The sequence below is a fragment of the Macaca fascicularis genome, chromosome Y (genome assembly GCF_037993035.2).
Source record: "Macaca fascicularis isolate 582-1 chromosome Y, T2T-MFA8v1.1".
Lineage (NCBI taxonomy): Eukaryota > Metazoa > Chordata > Mammalia > Primates > Cercopithecidae > Macaca > Macaca fascicularis.
The window spans coordinates 2539655-2557527 of record NC_132903.1 but is presented as its reverse complement, the minus strand read 5'-3'; the positions used below and the strand labels follow the sequence as shown (position 1 = coordinate 2557527).

Sequence of the window (17873 nt, the reverse complement as noted above, 5' to 3'; positions counted from 1 at the left end):
AGTTTGCAGCAGCTGAGATGGCACCACTGCACTCCAGCCTGGGCAACAGAGCGAGACTCCCTCTCAAAAAAAAAGAAAAATATGATAAAAATAATAGGTAGGAACCATACTGTAAAGATATTATCTACTGTCACCTGCTGTAAAAGGTGAAAACATGAATATATTTGCACATCGTGACATGGCAAATATTTTAGTTAATATTTTGTAGACATTTACCATATTACATAACCTTAATTTGCACGTTAACTCCAATTTTACATTAATTCAAAAATCACTACTCATTATTTTATCAGTTCTCCACTCTTGAGTCTTTTTCTACTAATTCATCTTTTGGTTTATGGTATCAAGTAGCAACTCTATCACACATGGGTGCTAAAATTTCTGAAATCCTGGATGTTTTAAAATGTCTAACTGTGATTTTGACTTGAATAAGCTGTGTATAAAATTCTTATGCTATACTTTCCTCAGAAACTTTAAGCTTTGTTGCACTGTGTATAGCATTGAGTATTTTGAGGTGGATGACTATATAATTCTTGATCCTTAAGTTCACTAATATAATGATGATTATTATTAGTTTTCGCTGGGTACAGTGGCTCACGCTTGTCATCCCAGCATTTTAGGAGGCTGAGGCAGGCAGATCACCTGAGGTCAGGAGTTCAAGACCAGCCTGAGCAACCAGGTGAAACCCCATTTCTACTGAAAATACAAAAATTAGCCAGGCATGGTGGCAGGTGCCTGTAATCCCAGCTACTTGCGAGGCTCAGACGGGATAATTGCTCGAACCCAGGAGGCAGAGGTTGCCGTGAGCTGAGATTGTGACACTGTACTCCAGCCTGGGTGACAGAGCAAGACTCTGCCTCAAAAAAAAAGTTTTATTAGTCTCTCAATTTCTTAGAAGAAAATGAACTGCCTTAAAAGATTACAATTTTTCTTTTTTGGCACTAAGAGGAAATTCACATATGAGTTACTGTGGCATAGTAGGTAAAGCATACAATCCAGTGGGTTTTCAGAGAGCTGTGAAAATTCACAGAGCTGTGCAAGCATCATCACTAATTGCAGATAATTTCTATCACCCTCACAAGAAATCGCTGTACCATTTAGCTACTACTCCCTATTCCACACAACACTATCCATGAACACTAGGCAACAATATACTTTTTGACTTTACATATATACCTATTCTAGATACTGCACACACTTCTTGCATTTTAACACAATGTTTTTGAAGTTCATCCATGCTATGGCATTCATCAGTGCTTCATTACTTTTTATGATCAAATAATATTTCATTAGATACACCATATTTTATCAATTCATCAACTGATAGATATTAAAGTTATTGCTGCTCTTTGGCTACTATGACTAATGATGCTATGAACATTTGTATAATATGTAACCTGTTTTCTGGGCATATGTTTTCAGTTCTCTTCGGTATATCCGGAAAGGAGCTGCTAGGTCATATGGTAGTCCTACGTAAATTTAACTTTTCCAGGAACTGCCAAACTTTGTCACAGTGGCTGCAAAACATCAGCAATTTATGCTTATTCCAAATACTTGTTTTCCTTTCCTTTAATACCCATCCATAGCAGATATAGGGTGGTATCTCATTCAGGGATTCCTTTTATAGTTTTAGCTGTCTTATTTAGACAGGCGACAGCTCTCTACGATCATAGATAGCTGTCTATGATCATAGAGATAATCATATAGCTCTCTATGATCTTACAGAGCTATCAATGATCTGTTTTGAGTCATTTTTGTATACACTTTGAAGTAGGGACACAATTTCAATCTTCTGCATGCAAACATCTAGCTACTCCACTACCATCTGCCGAAAAAACTATTTGTTGTTATACTGAACTGTCTTGGCACCTATGTGAAAAATCAGCTGGGTGACAGAGCCAGACTCCATCTTAAAAAAAAAAAAAAAAAAAAAAAGGAAAGAAAAATCAATGGGCCCTACAGACATGTGGTTTTATTTTGTACTCTGCATTCTGTTCCACTGATCTATACATCTCTTCTTATGGCAATATTACACAATCTGGATTACTGCTGCTGTTCTGATTATCTGTAAATATTTTAATTTCACCTTCATTTTTAAAGTATAGTTTTGTTGAATTTCAAGTTCTTGACTGATATCATGCCACTGCCTTCTATCCTCCATGTTTTGTAATGAGAAAATCGCTATTATTCTTTTTCAGAGAGGATAACTTGAGCTGGGCGCGGTGGCTCATGTCTGTAATCCCAGCATTTTGGGAGGCCAAGGCAGCAGATCTCGAGGTCAGGAGATCAAGACCATCCTGGCTAACACAGTGAAACCCCCTCTCTACTAAAAATATAAAAAATTAGCCAGGCATTGTGGCACACGCCAGTAGTCCCAGCTACTCAGGCGGCTGAGGCAGGAGAACTGCTTGAACTAGGGAGGCGGAGGTTGCAGTGAGCCGAAGTCGTACCACTGCATTACAGCCCAGGCAACAGAGAAAGACTCCATCTCAAAAAAGAAGAAAAAAAAAAGGATGGATGAAATGGAAGGAAAGGAAGGAGGGAAGGAGGGAGGGAGCGAGGGAAGGAGGACTTGTATGTGAGAAGTGAGTTCTACCTTACTGCTTTAAAAAAATGTCTTTTGACAACATAAATGTCTTGTGTCTAGAAATGGATCCCTTGTAATTCACGCAACTTCTTACAAGTGAAGATTACAGTTTTTCATCAAGTTTGTGAAGTTTTCAGCTATTATTAAACTATTCTTTAAGCCAATTTCTTTCTTCCCTCCCACTTGTGGTACAGTATATGTTGGTATGCTTACTTCATGGCATCCCATAGATTATATATGGCCATATTCATTTTTCTTCATTATTTTTTATTTCTCCTCAGACTAGATGATCTTAATTGAAGTTCCTGTAAGTGTTCTGATTCTTTCTTCTGCCTGTTTAAACCTACTTTTGAGTTCCTCTGGTGAAATCTTCATTTCAACCCCAGAGACTCTATTTACTTTTTAAATTCTGATTATTGATATTCTCCATTTAATGAGACATCATTATCCTACTTTCCTTTATTTCTTTACACATGACTTCCTAATTAGCCCTTTGAACAATGTAATAAAACTGATTCATAAGCTACTCTAGTAAGTACTGTGTCTGGACTTCCTTGGAATGAATTTCTGTGGGCTGTACTTTTTCTTGCGCATAGGCTGTGCTTTTTTTGGTTTTGTGCCTGTCTCATTTTTTGTTGCTGTTGAAAACTGAACATTTAAAATAATACTATTTGGCAACTGTGAAAATCAGATTCTTTGTTTCCCTAATGTGTGTTGTTATGACTGGTTACTATTGCTTAGCAAACAACAGTACTGTGATTTTTCTAAACTAATCCTTTAAAGTGTATTTTTTCACATGTAGCAATTTAAAAGTCTAATTATATCTAGCTATATAAAATACATATTCAGCTTATGACTTGACAGATGTGTAGAACCAGCAGTTTTTGGCTCTTACACGCATGTTGAAACATTCATGCAGGCTGTTTATAGTTCTATACTGGGTTTTATTTGGGCAGCCCTTGAAGATTACCCAAAGTGTGAGTCTAAGGCCTTGCCAAGCTTTTCCTTACCAGGGCCACAGACCTGGCATTATCACATTCAAGATAATCAGGAATACGTCCCAGCTTTTCAAAGCCCTCTGGACTTTTCATTCCACTACTGGACTTTTCATTCCTTTTAAGTTTTAGTATATCTACTGCTTGCCCTAACTGTATCAACTGCCTCAAAAACCAGTGATGTTCAACAGTTGTCTCTAAAATTTTCAAGCAACAACCCAAAGGAGAAGGCTCATACTACAGAAGTTCAGAGTCTAAGTCAATTAAAATAGTCTAAGTGTAGTATTGGGTGCAGTGGCTTACATCTGTAATTCCAGCACTTTGGGAGGCCAAGGTGGGTGGATCACTTCAGGCTGGAAGTTAGAGACCAGACAAATCAACATGGAGAAACCCCATTTCTACCAAAAAAAAAAAAAAAAAAAATTAGCCGGGGTGTGGTGGCACAGCACATGTAGTCCCAGCTACTCAGGAGGCTGAGGCACAAGAATAGCTTGAACCCAGGAGTTGGAGGCTAAGATGAGCTGAGATCACAGCACTGGGGTCCAGCCTGGGTAAAAGGGCAAGACTCTGTCTCAAAAAAAAAAAAAAATGGGTGGGTCTTGCAGGTCACCACCACCAAGTCAAATAATATCAGTTCTCTGAAAATGGGCCTTTCTTCCTCCTCCAGTAGCTGCCAAACTGCTGTTTAAAAGAAAAAAAATTTTTTTTTGACTCAGGGTGTTGCTCTGTAACCTAGGTTGAAGTGCAGTGGCTTAATCATAACTCACTGCAATCTTGATCTCCTGAGTTAAAAGGATCCTCCACCATGCTCAGGTAATTTTTTAGTTTTTCTGTAGAGAGAGGGTCTCACTATGTTGACTAGGATGGTCTCAAACTCCTGGCCCCAAATGATCCTCCTGGCCAATCCTCTCAAAGCACTAGGATTATAGGCATGAGCTGCTATATCTTCCCTGACTGCTCCTTTTTTTTATATGTCAGATGCCAGTTTTTAAGGCCAACATACAGCTTGGGAGAAGTGGATGTAAACACAGCAAATTAAAAGGGCACAGTCTTGCCAATATCCAGTACTCACTCTATTGCTACAATCATTTAGTTTTCAGAGAGCTGAAAAATGTTACTCTGATAATTTTTTTAAACCATTGTTCTCATTATTTTCAGAAAAGAGAAGTTTTTCAGTGTTCTTTACTCTGCCATTTTCATTGCTGTACTCAAATCATTCCTAATTTCAGGAAAGCTTTCTTCCATAACTTTCTGTCATATTAATTGTTTTCTTCTTTTCTGTATGTAAGTTTTGCCTTCTGTTTCTCATGTCTGCTAATCTTGTCCATAATCATTTTTATGTCTGTTTTTTCACCATTTCATTTTGGCAATTTTCTAAAGCCCAGTCAGAAGGTCTCCAGTCATATTAACACTAATCCACATTTATTTTATTGCCGCTTTTATAGTCTCTTTTACGGGTAACGTTATTTCTCCGTTCAGCTTCTTTCCTAAATTCCAACAGTTTGATTTCTATCTCCTTTGATTAGCTTATCTCCTTTTGAAACACTGCACATGTGCTTTAAGATTTTCTTAATGTATTTTAGAGTTTCTACATAAAAATCATTAGTTTTAGTCTTATGAAAACACACCTGTTTCAGCAATGTATCAAAACTTAAAACAACCTATCTCCCTAAAATATCTTTATTCACTTTTCAGAAATCATCCCTTGTAGATACACACTTTTAAAATTCTTGCATTTGGTATCATTTTGCCAAATGGTTTTACAAAACAAAACAAAATTAATAGATAGCTTAAAATATATGTATATACACTTACTAATTATATATGTAATATATATCCAAAATATATGTATTTTTAGGTATATATATCTAATGAGTTACAGAAGGATAAGCAAAATTAATATATGTAATGTGTATAAATATACAAAAAATATAAAATAAGTACAATAAACAACTATTTTACCAGTCCTACTCTGCTCTAGTAGCCACTAGAATCATTAAACAAATCATCAAACTGTATTGATCCATAGGCTTTCAGATTTAGATATGAGGATTGGGTTTCATTTATTCATTTATTCACTGAACATTTTTACTGAATGTTCACTATGACCAAAGTCATAATTTATTAGAAACACTACGTGGATTGCCAAAACAACTAAACTAGATGCCCTTTGGATGAGACATGATATGCACAAACGTTCAGCTATAAAGTTCATGTAAGTGTTCACTCCACAAATATTTTATACCACATATGCACAGGTTTGAGGGGGACCTGTATTTGAGGATGATGTAATCAACTTAAAAGTCAATGGTAACATCTATACAGTAAAGACTATATAAAGAGGTTATGTTGATCTCCATAGCATTTAGGGTGTAACAGTGAGCACTTTTGTGCAGATATACTACTGTGCTAACATAGAGGACTCTGATCATTTTAAATGAGATTTTCAGAGGAGAAAAAACCTGCCACTAAAGACATAAAAATTAATAAGCTCTTAAATCTAATAACATACTTTTAAATGTAAAGTGTACTTAAAGACTGTTTTACAACCTTCAATCTATGTATTAAATATATTAAAGAATTTAAAAGATATTACCATCTCTCATATTATGGAAAACATTAAAGCTTACTGTCAATGACAGCATCTCAGTATTCACTATATTAATATAAAATCAGACCACACTTCCTCTATACACTTTATGAAAAACCTGTCAACCCTAAGCCCTATAGAGTTTTTATTTATTTATTTATTTATTTATTTATTTATTTATTTTTTTTTTTTGAGATGGAGTCTTGCTCTGTGCCCCAGGCTGGAGTGCAGTGGTGCGATCTCGGCTCACTGCAAGCTCCGCCTCCCGGGTTCACGCCATTCTCCTGCCTCAGCCTCCCAAGTAGCTGGGACTACAGGCACCCGCCACCTCGCCCGGCTAATTTTTTGTATTTTTTTAGTAGAGACGGGGTTTCACCGTGTTAGCCAGGATGGTCTCGATCTCCTGACCTCGTGATCCGCCCGTCTCGGCCTCCCAAAGTGCTGGGATTACAGGCTTGAGCCACCGCGCCCGGCCTAGAGTTTTAATTTAAAATGCTGCATTAGGAGATATTTTTTCTGGAGGAAGTAAGAGCTAGCAAAACAAAAAAAAAAAAAAAAATTGAAATAGCTAGATAAATTTGGCATATAAAAATATTTATTATGACATTTTCAAAGAGCTAAACACCCCTTACTCCCCCTTTTCCTGGCACACCAGGTTATAAAGGTTATGAAGGTCAAAACTGTAAATTATTAATCTTAAATATTTAAACACTTCATAGAATAAGTTTTTACACACAGAATAAATGTTTATTAAATCAGTTGAATGAGGCTCTTTAAAATCATGAAGCAGGTTCAGAGGGAGGTAGAAAATTATCATTATTAGAAAACTAGGCCATAATGGTATACTTGATCATATAAGAGGTAAATGCCTACTCTCCCTGTGCCCATGCAAATGCCTGCACAAATCTTTTGCTGTGCTACGCTCAAAGACACAGGACAAAGAGTGTAGGTGGTATTTAATATTAATGGGAATGCTCTAAACTAAATCTACACTATAAAACTTCTTTTCAAAGACCATAGTAATGAACTGATCAATTAGGATAACTATTTAAATCAGCAGATAAATGACACAATGATTCTATAAGTCGTAACCATATTAATGTAGAAAATATACCTAGATATTGAAGTTAAAAATATTAGAGAAACATAGTCAGAGATTCTAGCAACAGAACGACTATAGCAGCTGCTGCATAAGCAAAAGTATGTCCAACCATGTTCTGGTTGACAAAGTTATAAACACAATCAAGAAAGCCAGCATCCCATGAGGATCAGTGAGCAGAACATAAAACTAGTATGATGTAAAATTTGAAATCAATTTGAAACCTAAATAAATTAGTTGTTGATGGCCTTGGTGCAACCACTGTATTTCAGGGCATTCACCAGATTTAACTCCAAAGCCACTAATGAATTAAACACCAACAACAAAATCATGACTTTAAAGAGAAAAGGGACACTACGGTAGAAAAAAGGGAGAAAGTGAAACGACTACATAATAAAAAGACTTAAAAAAACTGACTACAAGTCTCAGGGATAAATCTGAAGGTAACAGACCAATCATACTTTGTATGATTTCATAAGGCTCAATTCTGTTATTTTCATTCCTTATTTTTCTCATCTTTCTATTCTACGCTAATATAGAAATAACTCTATTCTGTACCATGTCACTTAATTATGATTTATCTTCTAGGATGCAAACTAAGCAACAATGCATGTAGATTTATGATTTGTACTTTAATTTTACAGAAGTTAAAGTCAATAAAATTTCACCATTATTTATGTTATAAAATACGTTTCAAAAACATTGCTTAAAATCACTGTACCACATGACTTACACGAAATCATTAGGTAGTCCTCACAGTTGGCTTTGTCATTATCTTGCTGGTCCACTGAGATCCCGCTGGCATCTATGATTGCTTCAGGGGCACAGTCTGCTACCAACACTTCTTCTGAAACTACGTCACTGGTCAGAGGATCAGTAATGATTTCTGCTTCCACTACACTATCATGGACCACATGTTCAACATGTCCAATGTCACACACATGCATGGATTCACTCGTTAAAACATGTTCTGGCATAGACATTGAGGCTGAAGTAATGTCAGAAGCTAAAACATCATCTGGGACTGTGCAGTGTGGTAAAGAAACTTCTTCAGTTACATCTGAGTCCAGCACTTGCTCAGGAATGATGACATTTTCAGATACATCTGCCTCTTCTAAGATATCTGAGCACTGAACATCCTCCTCTATGACAACATCTTCAATAACATCTTGGATTACAACTGAGTCTGGGTCATCAGGAACAAAGTTATGCACAGTTATGTCTGAATCCACAATATTAGAAACAAAAACTGCTTCTTGTACTTCCACAACAATCTGATCACCATCCATGTGTGTAGCATCAGCTCCTTAAAAAATAAAAATTAAAATGACAAATCTCAGGTAAGTATACATGACTAAATACAGTTTTTATTTTATTTCTACTGGGAAAACAGACTATGTCCTTGGTGTTCCTCAAACATTGAGACAATAGAGAATGAATCTATTTTTGATTCATTTAACAAACAGAAATTTTTAACATGAAAACTTACTTTACTCAACCCTAATCAACTAACAAGAAATAAAAGAAAAATAAAAAACCTTTGGGGCAATTACAGAAGAAAACCATTCATGAAATACTTTTAAAACATCAACATAAAAAATTTCCCATCTCACTGAAATAAAATCTTAAGAGATTTTTATATGTTAGGCAACAAATTCAGAAAACAAATATACCATTTATTCGCTACATGTTTCATTCATTTCTCTTCCTTTTTTCACCGTCTCCTTTCTCAACACATTACTTTTCTTTTATTCATTATACCTACATATTTCTTTTTTACCCTTCCTTCTTTCTCTTTCGGCCTTTATAATCTTCCCACTTTGTCCTGGTGCAATATCCCATCAATATCCACTATAACTGCGCTAATTAGAAAGTCATTCTTTGAATCTAAGACAAAAGAATCAGGGTAGAAATTAAGAGGACTAAAGAGAGGAAAGACATTAGGTTGAGAGGTTTCTATGGATAGATAAAATGAATAAAAATGCAGCTGGGCTAGGTGGTGAAGGGTGGGGGTGGTTAGCGTAGGGCCTGCCCTAATTTTGCCAGGATATTCCACCTCCATCTCTCCTCCTCCTGTTCCCACTAACCCCAAATCCCAAGGTAGTTCCTTGGGAATATATATATAAAAGCATTTTTCTAGTGCTGGGTGCAGTTAAGCAATGAAGGCAGAAGGGAGAGCCAGTTAAAGCCCACTGAGATCAAATGACTGAACCAAGATCACACAACTTGCACAGCACATGATGCTCGGTAAATATTATTCTAAATGAACACCACAAATATGAAGAGAATTCATATATCTTTAACACAAATATAACCTAATATGAAACAAATCAGGCATTATGGCTACTAGTGCATAGAGAAAAGCAAACATGGATGACATATGAAAAGCTATTCACATATCACAAGCAGTTAAGATTTCTTTTTTTCCTTCTCCACTCCCACTACCTCACTGGATTATCCTTAAAAAAAAAGAAAAAGGAAAAAAAAGCTATTTATCTGATTAGTATTTCTGATTGTAACTCAGAGGAAGCTGAGTCCAAGCAGGTACACAACTCAATGATTGTGTACCTGTGGCAAAGTCCTCAAACACACAGCTTCTTCAACAAAAGTGATCAACGAGGGCAAAGCAACAACAGATGTTGCAGGAGTCTTTCAAGTAGTTAATACCCACTTAAATTACACGTTGAAAGAATGTTTGCTTTTATTTCTATACATCTTCTACAAAATGATTTCTACTCATTTGTCTTCTATGTTCATAATAGCAATAGAACAGTGTAATCCCCATTGCACAGACATAAATTTGACAGCACTTAGTGGCAACAGCACTGGTGATAATGGTCTAAATCAGAGGGCAAAGTTTAGATACTTATTAGTTTTGTAACCTTGGACCAAGTCATCTAGCCTCTGAGTTCAGTTTCCTCAAGAGTAAAATGAGGTCAGTAGTAACTGTCATGCACACCTCACAGGACTATCATGATAAATGGGAATGCATGGTACGGGTCCTGAAAAAATGTAATCAGGGAGATGTTTCATTATTGTTATGCATATGAAAATGGAAGCTTGGGTAGATTACATGACTTCCTCAAATTTAAAGAAAACACCATTTCAAGTGTTATCAAGGCGAAAATGCAACAGCCCTTCAATCCACCATTTAGCCCATGACTTAGGCATGATTGTGGCAAGAGTACACTAAAAAAAGTACTGAGTTTTTTCGCAAAGAACTTAGTCTCTCTCTTTCAAAGAAAAAATTTGAAAGGGTGGTGCAGACTGGTGTTAAAAACCTGGCCACAAGCAATCCTCTTGCTGTGACCTCCCAAAATAATTATACTTCACTATGTTCCAGAGAAGGAAAGAATTATAGGTTTGCATTTACCATTAACAACCTGAAAGCACCTAACAGTGAGTCAAAAGAATATCCTAAATTGCTTAACAAATACATGCACACACACAAAATTTAGAAGGTATATTTAAAACTCCTTATGTTTCTCGGTAAAGTTAATTACTATTGCTAATATATGGCAATATTCATTTAAAATTCAGTTAATAAAATCATTAAAATTTTAATTTACAAGAGTATGAAACAGAAAAATAAAATCTAGTCTAATTATAGTATTACGTATTTAGAACCCTGAGCAATCTGAAATTGAGAATACTTTTTTCCCCCTCTTGTTTAAGTGTAATTTTTTTTGCAGTTCTGGAAATGAGGTAAGGATGCATCTGCCTGATATAGAGGCTCCTTTTGTGAATATGTGAAAAGGTTACAAAAGTTAGGACAGGATCAATTCCAGAGGACCTGGGATTTATAGTTTATTTCCTGGGCAATGGAAAGGAATAATCCACGTTTTTTAGGGTTGAATATTCTACTACTGTGGTAGATGAAGGAAAGAAACCAAGAGTGAGAAAACAGTCTTAATACTATCAATGAAGAATGAGGTAATAGGGCCTAAAAAGCAGTGTCATAAGAAGACTTCTCTCAGCATCCCAGACAATCTACATCCCACTGTATCCCCCACCAACCAAATCCCCAAGATGTTTATTCTCTGATCACTGGAACTTACAATATATTATGTTATGACTTATACCACATGGGCAGTGCAGGTAAAATTAAGGTCATGAACTTTAAAAATAATTTGTTGAGACCAATCTGCTTAGATAAAGCAGAGAGCTTTTTATGTCTGGAGTTGGGGAGCTGAAGCAGAATGATAAATTGGAGAGATTTTACATATGAGAGGGATCGAATTAGCCACGCCTACAGTGGCCACATGGAAAGCATGAGAAACAACATGGAGTTTGTCATAAGAAGCAAAGATTAGCCTCTTAGCTCACAACCAGTACAGCAATGGGGACTCCAGTCCTATAGCTGCATGAACTGCCTTCAACCAAGGACCTGAATAAACTGAAATTGGATGCATCTAAAGAACAATGAAACTGGATTCACCAGAAAGGAATAAAACTCTGGCAACACCTTATGAAACTAGCCACGCCATGACAGAATTCTGACCTACGGAAACTGAGACAATAAAATTTGTTTTGAACTGCTTGAGTTTGTGGTAATTTTCTTTGCATTAACAAAAATAATTTCAGATTTTGGTGCCAAGAAGTGGAGAACTGCTTATACAAACACCTAAAAACATAAAGTGACTTTGTAGTTATGGATAGGTGATACCTAAAAATGTAAAGTGGCTTTGCTGTTGGATAGGTGCAGACTGTAAAATTTCTTACAAGAATGAAGAGAAATTCTAGCTCTTAGGGAAATGAAAAAAAAAAAATTTAAAGAATGAAAAGCTTAGATTCTGTTGAGTAGAAAAAAAAAACTAAATTTCCTTTAAAAAACCAATACTAAAAATATGAATGTTAAAAATAACAGGCTGGGCACAGTGGCTCATGTCTGTAATCACAACACTTTGGGAGGCTGAGGTGGGAGGATGGCCTGAGCTCAGGAATTCAACATCAGCCTAAGCAGCACAGCAAAACCTCATTTCTACTAAAAAAATTCCTGGCCAGGAGCGGTGGCTCAAGCCTGTAATCCCAGCACTTTGGGAGGCCGAGGTAGGTAGATCACGAGGTCAGGAGACCGAGACCAGCCTGGCTAACACGGTGAAACCCCATCTCTACTAAAAACACACAAAAAAATTAGCCAGGTGTGGTGGCGGGCGCCTGTAATCCCAGCTACTCGGGAGGCTGAGGCAGGAGAATGTTGTGAACCCGGGAGGCGGAGCTTGCAGTGAGACAAGATCGTGCCACTGCACTCCAGCCTGCGGGACACAGCAAGACTCTGTCTCCAAAAAAAAAAAAAAAAAAAAAAAAAAATTCCCCAGGCATTGTGGTGCCTGCCTGTAGTTCCAGCTACTCAGGAGGCTGAGGTGGGTGGATCACTTGAGCCCAGGAGGTTGAGGCTGCAGTGAGGAGCCATCATCATGTCACTGCCCTTCAGCCCTGGTGACACAGTGAGACCCTATCTCAAAACCAACAACAACAAAAAGTAACAAACTCTGCCAGTGAGAATCCAGAGGGAGAAAAGATCAAGGCAGAGAAATCCTACATGGACTCAGAGAATACCTAAGTCATGTATGACTGCTAGTAGAAATCTAGAGTTTTGTAACACTGCTTGTAAGGGCTTAAAAGTGAGTTTCCAACAGAAGGAAGGAAGAGCTCTGTTACATAAAAAGACAGACTACTTAGCAAAATTGTCTCCCTGGGTTATGTGGAAAGCACAACTTGATAGACCACTTAGCAAAATTGTCTCCCTGGGTTATATGGAAAGCACAACTTGTAAAAATGAACTCTTCAATTCAGAAGATTTTAGGAAAGTGTTGGAGATGTGGTCTCATTTCTTCTTACTGCTCAGAGTAAAATTCAGTGTGAAAAATGAATAGTTGGAAGATTAAGCAAAGAGATAGTAAAACACGACAAATGAGAAGTTTTCTGTCCATCTGGGGGGTGAAAGGGGAGGTTAAATTAAAGAGACTCCTTGTCAGAGCAAAGCCTCATCTTTATTTACAGCCACTTCCCATCACAGGCATCACTGCCTGAACTCTCGCCTCCTGTCAGGTCAGTAGCAACATTACATTCTCATAGGAATGCGAACCGTACTGTAAAGTGCACATGTGAGGGATCTAGGTTGCATGTTCCTTGTAAGAATCTAATGCCTGATGATCTGTAACTGTCTCCCATCACCCTCAGATGGGATGGTATGGTTGCAGGAAAACAAGCTCAGGGCTCCCACTGATTCTAAATTATGGTGAACAGTATAATTGTTTCATTATATATTACATGTAATAATAATACAGATGAAGTGCAGAATAAATGTAATGTGCTTGATTCATCTAGTAACTATCCCCAAACCCCCCTATTCCCAGGTCCCTGGAAAAACTGTCTTCCACAAAACCAGTCCCTGGTGCCCAAAAGAGTGAGGACTGCTGATTTAAGAGAGAGAAAAAAACAGTATGGGATTCTCAACTATTCCATGAAACAGAAAGAACAAAAGGTTCCTTCAGGCACCTGATCATTACACAAGGAAAGTAAAATGTAAGGAAAAAGGAAAGAAAGGGAAAGGCCAAGGTAAAAGAAAAAGAAAGAGGGAAGGAAAAGAAAAGGCAAGGAGTGAGGTAAGGTAAGGTAAGGCAAGGTAAAAAGAAAAAGGAAAGGAAGTGGAGGGAAAGGAAAGGGAAAGGGAAAGGGAAAGATCAAAAACCAGAGAATTAAGTCTTTTTCAAGCAAGTAAAAGTGTGACCTACAAATACTCAGCACTTCTAAGAAATCTAACGATATTGGACTTCAACCATTTTAGCAGAAGTCAAAAACAGACATAAGATAATCTCAGAAAAAATTATATGAGCCTCTTGTCTACTACAATAAATCCCCAAGACACACACAAATTGTTTTTTCAAAAGAAGCACTGCTAGCTTAAACTGAAAGGGACACAGAATTAATACAATGAACTGTTGGACTACCAGAATTCCAGAGGCAGGAAGCAGGAAATAAAACTATTCAGCTGCAAATACCTGCTGTCTTTGAAGAAAATAGCAAGGAAGACTCAAAGGGTGGAGCCACAGGCCAAAAAGGATTATTCCCAGGTCTTGAAAATTAATGGGAGTTTGTCTGGTTGCATTTCAGAATTTCTTCACACAAAATTTCTTTCTTACCTTTCATGTCACCCTGTTTGAACCAGAATATCCCAAACTGTCCTACCACTGTACACTGGGAAGTAGATAAAGAGGAATTGTGTCCCAGGACTTGCACTTAATGACTGATACCCAGAGAATTATTAGCATCTGATTTAAATGATACTTAGCACTTCTGAGCTGATTAATTTCATATAAGATTTTTATTTTTTTTTTAACTGGGAAACTTGAGAGAGGGTGGATGTTATTTTACATTTGCCAGAGACACATGAGAACCAGGGTGCAGATGGTGGCAGGAAGAACGGTCCCACAAAGATGTCCATACCCTAATCCCTGTAAATCTTGTAAATATGTTACATGACATGGCGAAAGAAATTTTTCAGGTGTAATTAAGATTATGAATTTAAAATTGGGCAATTATCCCGGATTACCCTGGTGCATCAAATCTAGTCATGTGAGCTCTAAAAATGAATAGTTTTCTGGCTAGATTCAAGAAGATGTATGTGATAGAAGGGAAGATCAGAAAGATTAAAAGCATGAGATGGACTCCACTCACTGCTGCTTGAGGAAACCACCATGCAAAGCATGAGAAGAAATGTGGGCAGGTTCTGGAAGCAAAAAATGTTCCTGGATGATGAACTGTAGGGAACAACAAACAGTATCTCCATGGTACAACAAAAAGAAACTAAATTTACCTAAAAGTATGGATATTCTTCGAAGTCAAGAGCCTCCAGCCCTGTTGATAGCTTGATTTTTTTTTTCTTGCTCTGTTACCCAGGCTGGGGTACAGCTGTGCCATTATAGCTCACCACAGCCTTAATTTCTGGTTTAGCAATCCTCCTACCTCAGCCTCCAGAGCATCTAGAACTAGAGCTATGCACCACCATGCTCAGCTAATTTAAAAAAAAAATTTTTTTTTTGCAGAGACAGGGTTTCCATTGTGTTGCCCAGCACCCAGGATGTTCTTCAATTCCTGATCTCAAGCAATCATCACAATTCCACCTTCCAAAGCAATGAAATTACAGATGTGAGCCACCACACCTGGCCAACATCTTAATTTTAACCTTGTAAAATTCTATACACAGAACTCAGTTGAGCCACATTTCTGACCTATAGAACTCTTGAGATAAATTTGTCCTGTTTTAGATTAGTAAATTTTTTGAAATGTACCAATGGAAAAATAGAAAACTAACACAAACAGAAAACATTTCAAAGGGAGAACTAGAAGGATTTAATTGCATAACTGGAAAAACTGGAACAACTGAAGGGTAACAGTAAGATTTTGGTATTGATGGCTTAATTAACAAGATTATGAGTTGGCTATAAGATTCTGACAGGACATAAGTATGGACCTAAGTACTTAAATATGAATTAACATCAGATTCTGCAATTTTGATAAGTAATTCCAAATCCAGCAGATGGGAAGTGAAACAACCCAAGAAATAGTAATACCTATTCCATCAAAAAATGAGTTTGGCTCTTGTGGCTGCAATTCAAATTCATCTTCATCCATGGCCTTTAATTCTCATTAGTCACAGCTCCTAAACCAGGGAATAAAGTATACCAAACATTAATTTTTATATCACATATTAAAATGTCATGATATTCACATTTCTGAAATGCTAAAATTATTTTTCAATAACCTATCAATGTAAAATTAAAGGGAACAAACTGATTTCCAGTGATACATGGGCTGCAACAAGACAGGAAAGGGCAGGTAGATTAAATCAAACAGATTGACAGTGTTTCTGTTTTTTTGTTTTTTAAAGATACTGGGTCTTGGCCAGGCACGGTGGCTCATGCCTGTAATCCCAGCACTCTGGGAGGCCAAGGCGGGAGGATCACAAGGTCAGGAGATCAAGACCAGCCTGGCTAACACGGTGAAACCCCATCTCTACTAAAAACACACAAAAAAATTAGCTGGGTGTGGTGGTGGGCGCCTGTAGTCCCAGCTACTCAGAAGGCTGAGGTGGGAGAATGGCGTGAACCCGGGAGGCAGAGTTTGCAGGGAGCCGAGATCATGCCACTGCACTACAGCCTGGGCGACAGAGTGAGACTCTGATTCCAAAAAAAAAAAAAAAAAAAAAAGAAAAAGAAAAAGATACTCAGTCTTGTTCCTCACACTAGCCTAGTATTCCAGGGCTCAAGTAATTCTTCCCCGCTCAGCCTGACCGGGTGGGACTACAGGCCACCATGCTTGGCCTTTTTGTATTTTTTTAAAAGTTCAATTATCATCTTACATAAAATTCACAATGCTTAAGTATTTAGCATGACAAACTTTCGTAAGTGTTAACTGGAATTTGCATTATTTATATTAATTACTTAAGTGTTAACTGGTATTTGCATTATTTATATTAAGATACAGAACATTTCTTACACACCAGATGAATCTTCTTGAAGCACTACTTTGATCACTCCCTTACGAACAAGCAGTTCTCCAATATTCAGTGAGCTCCACATTATTAACCCAAGCTACCACATGACTTATTTACTGTTATTACTCAACTTTGCAACCTAGTTGGACAGCATATCATTCTTTAAACAATCTTTATGTGTTTACCCTGGCACTCAACATCCTAGAATTTTCTAGGAGGTGAAGTCTTGAAAAAGTGGAGCTATACCTGTTCAATTGTCATTAGCAGAGTCAGTAACTGCTAATATTTACAAATATTTATAAATGCAGGGAAATGTCAATATCAGCGACCCCTTAGGGATGTGGTACTAGCGTCTCATGTATGTAAACAGATATCTGTGCCACAAATAGCTAAATCCTGGTTTAATCATTCTGAAACAGGCAATAAAGAAAAGAGCTCAAACAAGTGAGAAACCACTAACTGCTACATTCTAGGACTTTACTCAGCACAACAGCTACTAACTCAAAATCCTAAATGAAAGGGGGTTAGCTATAATTTTATGTCATATACTTATTCCTACTATATACTTGAGCCCATGATAATGGCTGCCCACCAATCCAATCTTTACTATAGTGAGCAATCATTCTTCAGCAACACATTTGACTGATTATTGTCCTATTTTATCATGGCGAAAACTGACAGAGACAAAAGAGGCTTTTTTGCACTTCACTGTAAATATGACCACACCTTTACATTAGTAAGCTTTCTTGGGTTAGAACTGCCAGTTTCTTCCTACAACCAGAACAAAACCATGCTCTTAATGGTAATAATATCACCACAATTTTGATAAGTAAAGGTGAAAGATAAGCTCCCATGATTTAACAGTAATTTCTAATGCCTTTGCAGTAAGAACCAAGCTTAGAGATCAGCTGAACTGGAAAACAAATAAACAGAATGATCCAGAGGATCCACTCTAAAAAATAATTTAGGCCAGGTGTGGTAGCTTAATCTTGTAATCCCAGTATTTTGAGAGATCACGGGAGGGGGATTACTGGAGCCCAGGAGTTCTAGACAAGTCTGGGCAAATAGTTGGATCCCTTCTCTACAAAAAAATTTAAAAATTA

General features: G+C 37.2%; 1 protein-coding gene and 1 long non-coding RNA gene across 5 annotated transcripts in view; one reads left to right on the top strand and one right to left on the bottom strand.

The window, feature by feature from the left end:
- LOC141409505 (uncharacterized) overlaps nt 1–3113 on the top strand; it is a 36838-nt gene extending 33725 nt beyond the window's left edge. Inside the window, exon 4 of the long non-coding RNA XR_012430461.1 lies at nt 2199–3113. This is a non-coding gene — a long non-coding RNA (uncharacterized lncRNA). The remainder of the gene's footprint in view (nt 1–2198) is intronic.
- ZFY (zinc finger protein Y-linked) overlaps nt 1–17873 on the bottom strand; it is a 48535-nt gene that overhangs the window by 13732 nt on the left and 16930 nt on the right. For 3 of the 4 annotated variants that reach the window (XM_074030427.1, XM_074030426.1, XM_074030425.1), the window contains exons 2-3: nt 15848–15936; nt 8005–8577 (exon numbers count right to left, since the gene is read on the bottom strand). In XM_074030427.1, coding sequence (XP_073886528.1) covers nt 8005–8577; nt 15848–15908 — 634 coding nt within the window. In that variant the 5' untranslated portion in view covers nt 15909–15936. The remainder of the gene's footprint in view (nt 1–8004; nt 8578–15847; nt 15937–17873) is intronic. The other variant, XM_074030428.1, reaches the window with a different exon arrangement.